At 34.2% G+C, this 9,433-nt stretch overlaps 1 protein-coding gene across 13 annotated transcripts in view; it reads right to left on the bottom strand.

The window, feature by feature from the left end:
* Positions 1–1,805: 1,805 nt before the first annotated feature.
* Positions 1,806–9,433, bottom strand: part of FSD1L (fibronectin type III and SPRY domain containing 1 like) — a 96,676-nt gene continuing 89,048 nt past the window's right edge. For all 13 annotated transcript variants that reach the window (XM_008257054.4, XM_008257148.4, XM_070055094.1 and 10 more), the window contains one exon: positions 1,806–8,220. In XM_008257054.4, the coding sequence (XP_008255276.1) occupies positions 8,098–8,220 (123 nt within the window). In that variant the 3' untranslated portion in view covers positions 1,806–8,097. The remainder of the gene's footprint in view (positions 8,221–9,433) is intronic.

Raw genomic sequence — 9,433 nt, 5'->3', positions numbered from 1 at the left:
CTTGACATGTCTTCAGTGTCTAAAAACTGCTAAGAGCTAACCATCAAATAAGATGTTGTATCTTCTACCTCAACAAATATCTCAAGCAACAGAAATCTAGTTAAGTATGTAATCCTACGAACCAGGTTGCCTTGTCCTTCCTCCAGCCCCTGGACTCTTTTTACTTCTAGCTTCATCATTCACCCATAGGAGAAAACCCAGTCTGCACATGCAAGCTTCACCCACACTCCCCACAAGCTGCCATCCATATAGGTATATACACCTTTAGTACAGTGTTCTTTCAAGGTGGACTTGTCGAAGAGGCCTGCATGTGTCCTGGAGGCAAGCTTCAGGGGATGGCAGGGAATTCCGGGGTCCTAGTTATCTAAACATAGTCTACAAGTGAGTTGAGGAATGTGGCCTCCAAGCAGGCATTATCTCTTGGCTCCTTCAATTTCTCATTCCTGAATTGGCACAGCAAGAGTCGGGGGTCTAGGTCTAAGTGTATGTAGACACCCTATGGTATTAATACTCTATATATTGTTGGGTGACATTTCCTGCTTCATAATATCATGAATACCCTTCCATTAATACCATATCCTTAATAGCTGTGTAAAGATATATGGAAATACCACAATCTGATTATCTCCCATTGAAGTGACTGCAAAGGAGGCATAAACACTATTAGCACCTTGCATATAAATGTAAAATGACATTTAATAAGGAAAATCTTGGACAGGAAAGCAGAGTGCTCATGATTTCATCCAGGCACAAAACTGGTATACCAAGCAAAAGGCTCTCATTGAGGAAGGTAACTCCCAAAATGGTTTAAACTTTTCTAACACTTATGGAATAGTACATGTGTACATAATGTATCCAGGCCAAAACACAGCAACAGTAGCTTACTGATACGGTAAGTTAGAAAAGGGGAGTATTGGGAATTCTGGTAGCTCATTCTTTTGTTAAAGAAACTTAGGTTTGTTGCAGCAGTTTTTGCCTGGTTACCAAAAAAAAAAAAAAAAAAAAAAAAAAGAAGAAGAAAAGAAATTTGCCTCTAGGATCATCCAGATTTGTCTTTAATTAACAATTACGTTGTTTGAATTTTGCCATTGTAGAGCTACAATGATAATGGTTTATTTTTTAGTATATATGTAACAGTAATACTTAGAATATTAACTATTCAAGGGTATGTGCATTTAAAATCTTGACACTGCTAAATTTCTCAAGAAATGTTGCACCCAAGTAAAGATAATGTTTACTCAGTATCTTTGTCAGTACTCCTTTCCCTGTGACTCAAGACTAACCAGTACCCCTTCATTCTTTTCCTGGTAAAAGTGATCTTATTTACAGGAATCAGTCTCACAAAGTCACAGATTAATTTTCTGTTTTCTCCCCAACTGGTTTTAATTTAGAACATACATTGTAAAAAGGTTTAGTTTCTGGTTCTCTCAGTTACCATCTATCAAAGTACAACCCAAGATGTGATAAGCTCCGAAGACAGAAACCAAATTCCTAATTTACATTATAGTTTCTTACAGCAACTGTTTTCCCCATCTCCACACAGATTAGTAGCTACTGGCAACAAACAGATCTTTTTGTTTAAGTTAAAATTCAAAATTGACCTGCACTAACCACCGGCTACTGTTAACTGGATAGCACAAATACAGAACTTCCCATCATTACATAAAATTCCACTGCACTGCTCTAAAGCATAAGCTTTTGAAGCAAAGAGACCATGCTTTCCTTTTTTGTTTTAAATTTTCATCTCCAGCAGAACATTACAGATGTTTAAATAAAAGTTGATAAAAGTAAGCATTGAAGCAAAATAAAGCAGAAAAAAATTTTAATTTGCAGATGACATATTCCAGGTATTTTTGTAAAAACTTAACTGGGACAGTCTACATAGAACATACAATCATTTCAACATACAAGTTATTCATTCTGAATACCCTATTTTAAAGTTACAAAACTATTTAAGAGGGTTTATCTTGTTTCCAAGGAAAATGAGGCAATGTGCTTATAAAAACACTATTTTGCAGCACTGAGTACATCATAAGTTGTTCATTAATGGTTTTCATCTATAACTTAAAAGTTAAACCTGAGGACTTTGACTTAGAATTTTTATTATCACAACTGCATAGCAAAATCATGTCTAGATAATAGACATACCAAATCTGTAGATTAACATGTAAACCATTTTAAGACAGATACATTAGGAGAGATAATAAATGATATTCAGGTTAACTAGCAAAGTTTTCAAATGCTTCATTTTATTTTTTTAAAAATGATAATGCAACAAAGTTGTCAAAAGTGCACTGGGTACCTTGTTTTGTTCATCCAGTGACAATAAACCATTGAATCCCTTGGTTGTCTGGAGTCATTTAGGCCAATTAATTCTTAGCATGTGGCACGGAGCACCCCTAAACTGTAAGTGCAAATTCCTGGGCAGAAATGTAGCTTAAGTCATCTATCTATTTATGCTACTATTCTACACTGACACACTAATGTGGTGAGAGAACTTTTAAAGCTCTAGAAAGTCTTGAAATAGTGACATGCTTTATGAGAAAATATAAAAATACAGACTAAGTGTATATATTAAAGGGCATTTTAAAATTGGAGGTTTTATTTTTCAAAATCACATTTGAAATCACTGATGATAGCACTTAAAGAACATGCTCTATCAAAGTAAATGACATCTAGAAGTACCCAAACACTTAAATCCATTATTAACTCAATGTGACACCTCACATTTACACAGTACTTTACTGTCGTTAAAGCAATTTTATGTACTCCATTCCACTGTATTCCTCACAACAGCCCTGTGAGGTAGGCTGAGTAAGTTACAATTTTTTGAGAATTAAGGCAGCAGAGGCCCAAAGATGATTAATGATTTATGTAGAGGTTGTAGATATATCATATGGTAGAGATAAGGTGACTAACTTTAACAACTTCAAAGGATATGAAACCCACATTTTTTTGTATCGTATCCAGAGATTTTTGACTAGTAACTTTTATAAATTACTCCAAAACCTTAGTTATTATATATCTTATAGTATTGAGTAGTTATAAGGTTGATTTTAAAGAGTCTCCCTTGGAAGCTAAATTAGATTCAGTGCTTTGGTACCTCAGAGATATTTGAAATGTTAAAACAAATTACACATTTTCCTTATGCTTTCCAAAAAACGTTCTAGTACTGATTAAAATGCTTTTACTAATCACTTACAATCTGACTTGTTTTAAATTAGTCTAAATTTAATCAGCTCCAGGCCAAAGCAAATACATTCACCTGCCTTCTTCCCTACATACTGTGAGACCCTCTAGGTGTCCGTGCCCAAGGACCAACTCATACTGACTAAGTAACATTAGAAAAGAATCAGTTTAAACTAATATAGCTTCAATAATTATGAATCAACGTCTGTATTTTATATTGACCCCGAAAAAATGAATACTCTATTTTTGAAAAATTGGGTAGGCTGAAGAGAAAAGTACTATGGCAATTTCTGGTATTTATTTACAATCTGAAACAAATATTAAATGCCATGTCCAACACTATCTTTTCAATGAAAACAAGATACAGCAAATGCAATCCATTTAAACTCCAGCTAATTCAAAATGATTAAAGTATTTAGGTTATCCAAATATTCAAGTAACAAAGCTACCATACATAACATATCAGGATCACAAATAATTAAAAAAATGTGAATACTGTACTTAACACAAAAGTAAAACTATACTGAACATGAGGTAATCTTGCTGTGATGATTAAGAAAACATTCATGATCTCACGTAATACTTCAGTGCCTGCATTCTGAACTGTACATTTTGGTTAAGAATAACTAATAACTTTAGGGTACTTGGATACTGAGTAAATGTATGCTGACCATACATTTCCCTAAAAGATAATATCCAGGGTAGAAAAAAAAATAGGAAACTTTTCCAGACTTACTTAATGTGGCGACACAAAAGTGAACCTTATTATGCAGTGATTTTGAAATTTGAAATTACTCTTCTAAACATCTGGGTAGCAAGACATTATTTTTGAGATGCAAAATGTACCCCCATTCAAAAGCAGCATCATAAATGATTCATGCATCATAAATCAAATTTCAATACTTTTGCAAAGGCAAATATAAAGTAGTCAAATGTTGACTGCCATATCACATTCATATACTTGTTGTATGAATTAGCCAATGAATGAACACCAATCTAGGAAATATAACTTTTTAAAGAGAATTGTGATAATCTGAAAATATAATTTCTTAGCCTGGAATTATATTTTATGGCAAGAAGTCTATACTGTCTCCTTTTAAAAGTAATACTTTTTGAAGTAATCATTTTCCAAATACATCCTTTCCTAATTTGTTCCCAATGTTTCCAAAAGAAACAATTAAAAATACAGAAATAAATATAATTTTATGGACAAACTATAGGGATAAAAGCCAATCATTCATATTAGCCTCATTAAAATATTTAATTAGATACTTGTTATTAATCATATGACCTAGGATAAGTCACAAATGGATTCAAATGACACATATTTTTCATACTTTAATTTCACAAATGAGTAAGCAAAAGAAAGCCAGTATGTCTCTTTATATACCATGGAGAAAAATTATTAATTATGGGACAGAGTAAAAGTTTGCCAAGTCTAGTTATACAGTAGTCATTTCAGTTTGTCAAAATGGTGCAGATGTTATCAATTAAAACCATGTACAGAAAAGCAGGTGCCTAATCCTTTTAATTTGTTTAGTTATACCTGGAACATTCAAATTGCTGTATGTTAAATTTCTATAATTACTAATTATATATTTACCAAAAATTAGAGACATATGTGACATGGTCTGCTGGAAGAGTCAAAATGAATTGTAAAAACATTATTTTCTAAAGTGCTTAAGGCAGTTCCTTCATTTCTATATCCAGTTCAATAAAACTGGTTTGAAATTCAACTGCTAAACAACAAATGCAATACTAGATCAATGTTTTTATAGAACAAGTTTTTACACCTATGATTACATCCACGACAGTCAACCTCTCATGCATTTCCTTTGCAGAAAGCATTCATGTTTGACCTGTCAAAACATAAAGTAAATAAAGAAATAAAGAATGTCTGAACGGGTTTACCAACCTTTTACAATATACTAAAGTGAGCATGAATGCTCAATACTTAATTCAAATGTCAATGAGAATGTTCTACATTATGATCCAACAAGACAGTTCCCTTATTCTGAGACTAAATAGGCACTATATTTGATTATTTTTTAGTTTGAAAATGAGGGTGACAAACTTTCTCCAGTTTAACTTTACAATTTAAAACATAAGCCTAAAAAGAAATTCATGTATTTTGTTTTTAATTTTAGAAACCTTTAAGAAATGTAGTAAGAGGAAACCCTCAAGTTCTTATTTCAAAATGATAATAGTACAATTTAATAACAAGTATTACATGTAATGAGAACTTGGATTCTTCATTTGCTAAATATGTATTTATCGTAAAATCTCTGAGAAATGAAACCTCCCCAGTGAAATTTAATACATTTTCCAAAAGAATATTAGAAAAAATTATATGAAGAGTCTCAAATGATGGCATGAGCACAAGAAAGCATCAGATACACTCCTCCAGCCCCTGATTAATACGTTTCCTTTTCCCCATGCTCTTGCAACAGAAGGCCCTGACCACTACAACATAATGCTCTCCGCTTATCAGCTGACACTGCATGGAGCATGAAGCAAGAGCATGCTTAGAGGAAAAAGGCACTGAATTAATGAGAAGACACAATTATATAAGACATAATAGTAAAAAATTGTATACAAGAACATTTGGCTTTTTCTGGGTCATTTTTGCTAAAATATACTGTGTAGCTAATCACATAAAAGCAACTTGATTACTAAATTACTGCTTTCAGGTTTGAGTTTATAAAATGGACTTATAAATTCCTGTTTCCTTAGGTCCTGGAGTAGCCCTCTAAACAGGGAAAGAATATCCAAAAATATCTTTCAAAATATATGAGGAACAAAAATCAAAATTACATTTGTTTAGAGAATCAAAAGAATGCTTACAGATATACTCATTCTCTAAACTTTAAGTTCCAAGTCTCTAAAATTACCAGTATGTCATCAAACAGTAGTGCAGATATGCAAGTCCTTAGCTTTTAAAAAACACTGCAGTTCAAATAAAACTCCTCATTCAGATTTGTTTTATCAATGAAACAAAATATCCTCTCAGTGAGCAGTAGAAACTACTACCATTACACAGGCCTTTGGGTAGAAAGCAACTCAAATGTAAGCAGCAATGGTCACCTCTTAGAAGAAGGTTGTCACAGCCCAAAATAAAGGAGAATGAAAGAAAGTCAAAAAATTAAAAGACATTAAGAGCTTCAAAAATTTAGGAAGTTACAAATTCAGACCTCTTATAAATTATCAAAGAATTCTTAAACACTTAACTACAACTTTTAGTTTGGCTCAAAGCACTTGAGTTACACATTTTAATCAACTTTTTAAGAACAGGTATGTTCTGTTCAGTAACCTCGGGTCTTACTATTGTTTAGTACATTTTCCTAAAGTTCAAGAAAGATGTCTATATTGGTTTTTGGAAGAACTACATCTCTTTAAAAAGCAAACAAATGTAATAAAATGACTGAGACAAAAATAACCTCTGAGTTGTTTGAAAACCCATGTGCCAATAAAGTCAGAGAGAGGTAACTGTTTTCAAAGCAACTGTTTAAACCATTACATTTCTTATTAAAAAGTCATAAATTTCCTCATTAGGAATACTTTTAGGCATCTTCTTTATAATCCCTTCTTAGATAAAAGTTGAGTAGTATAGGTTTCTCTTCCCATCATGTAACTTTATTAATAAACTTTCATTCCTACTAGAAATGTTAAAAATCAGCATAATTGTCATGTTAGTGCCAAATTTGAGTGGGAATCTTACCTAAGGTAACTATGAAAGATGTAATTAAAGCAGACAACAAAATCAGAAAATATACAGCTTTTAAAATCTTAACCATCATCCAAAATGATGGAATGAAAAGAAGTCTAATTAAATAGGACAACATATAAAGAATATCCCTTTGCCACTATGTTAGTACACCAGGTATAAAATAGAAATTTGGGCAATTTTTTTTTTTGACAGGCAGAGTTAGACAGAGAGAGAGAGAGAGACAGAAAGAAAGGTCTTCCTTTTCCACTGGTTCACCCCTCAAATGGCCGCTACAGCCTGCGTGCTGCACTGATCCAAAGCCAGGCGCCAGGTGCTTCCTCCTGGTCTCCCATGAGGGTGCAGGGCCTAAGTACTTGGGCCATCCTCCACTGCCTTTCTGGGCCACAGCAGAGAGCTGGACTGGAAGAGGAGCAACCCGGACAGAATGCGGTGCCCCACCGGGACTAGAACCAGGGGTGCCAGGGCTGCAGGCAGAGGATTAGCCTAGTGAGCTGTGGCGTCAGCCATTGAAATTTGCGCAATATTAAGCTATTATGTCTAGAAACTCTTCATATCCACTCTATTTTGAGTTATAACCACAAGATAAATAAGGGTATTTTGGAAGGGGAAGTGTTATATAATCAAGTTAGATAACAAAAAGATAATGCAGAAAAACTAATTTATAAAAAGGGAAAAATAAACCACTGTAATAAAACTTTCTATTACCCCCAAACAGTGATTTCACTTTTTAGAAAACTTTAGAGGACTATATATTCTTAAAGCTTTAGTGAAAGAACTAAATAGTAGGTAGTAATGAGACAGAAAAGAGAAACAGAGGAAAGAAGGCATGATTTAAAAGCTTTTCACCCCAGGCCCCAGAGTTACCATATGTAATTACACGTTTAGAAGAGCCAAAGCAATCCAAGAAACACAAAAATGAGTTTCTATATAAACATTTCAACACCATCTTTTTTCCCATTTGTACTTCAAAACATCAATCTAGTGCTTGATATCTGCTGCTTCTATGGTATTGCACAGTAGGTTCCTGTGAAAGCTTACTAGATACTTAATGCTAACAGATTTCAGGCCTTAAAGCAGAATATAGCAAATCTGTTTTCCACCATTCACAAATTTCTGTGATTAGTAACTGCACAGAAAAGGCCACTCAATCAAGAGGGAGGGTAAACATGGCTGAGCCAGCATTACTGAGCAACAGTGTTCAGGCTGCCAGTTGAACCAGTCATTCCATTTTCACTTTTCTGAAGGGTTCTTACAGCACTTGGAACTTGCATCCCAGTACTCAAAGAAAGTCCACCACACCAAACCTAAGACAAGAGAAAACAAAGCCTTGGTCACATTTCAAATCAAATTAGAACTGCAGTGATTCTCAAATCTCTGTTTGAAAGGTAAAATTCCACATTTATAAACACCAGTCAGTCCCAAACTGCTTTCATTAACTGAGCTTAGAGCCTGTTTTTAGACTCACAGAAGGCCAAACAGAACACACTGGCGCTGCACTTGAGAGGGAACTCAGGGGTTGAAGAAACTGAGAGACTAAATTGCATTCATGGAGGCAAAAGATACTAGCTATCCTTTTCTGATGCTATCCTTCACACTCAGGAAAGTGTGCAAAGAAATAGCTTCCTTATTCCTTATTGTTGCTTTCAGTTTTAATGAGATGTGTCCTAAAACCCACTAGTTTTTCTTTAATCTGTTCCCTATTTCCAACAATAAGAACTCTTATTAATTCTCTAAAAAAGATTTCTGAAAAAATTGAGAATTGATAATATCCAGAAGCAACTGCCATATCTATTCATTATCATAAAACTGCTCTGCTTGTGAACAGAGCAGCTATGATTGAATAGTAAAAAGAGATTTAGAATGGAATCAGTTAAAATATGAAAATATGGATCATTCAAACTATCAACCAGCATGTATACAGGCAGACACAACTTAAAGCAAGGGAAATTCTAAAAGTTGTTTTAAGTACTCCCATTTTCAATTATTTAAGGATTCAGTATTTCATAAACAGAGTAGTGTTCCAAATAAATGATTAGCTAGTATAATTAACATTCTAAATTTTTGAAACTACCAGGCTCAGTACTGGTAACTCCCCAAATACAAAAGCATCCTCTGATTATTAAACTACTATATTTATTTTTTGAAATTAAGTCACTTATTAAACTAGTCACTCAAAATATCTAGCAAAAAGGTACAAGGGCAAATCAATAAAGAAGGGTCTGTCTTTTTAAAAAACAGTATTGGAGGGGCTGGCATGGTGGTGTACTGGGTAAAGCCATTATCTGCAATGCTGGCATCTCATATGTGCGCCAGTTTGCCTAACAGCTGCTCTATTCCGATACAGCTCCCTGCTAACAGCCTGGGAAAAGCGGTGAAAGATGGTCCAAGTGTTGGGCCCAGCACTTATATGGGAGAACTTGAAACTCCTGGCTCCCGGCTTTGGCCTGGCCAGTCCTGGTTGCCATTTGGGGAGTGAACCAGTGGATGGAAGCTCTGTCTCTCCTTCTTTGTGACTTT

Source organism: Oryctolagus cuniculus, chromosome 1, assembly GCF_964237555.1.
Source record: "Oryctolagus cuniculus chromosome 1, mOryCun1.1, whole genome shotgun sequence".
NCBI lineage: Eukaryota > Metazoa > Chordata > Mammalia > Lagomorpha > Leporidae > Oryctolagus > Oryctolagus cuniculus.
The sequence above is the reverse complement of the archived record's forward strand: the minus strand, read 5'-3'. Positions and strand labels throughout refer to the sequence as shown.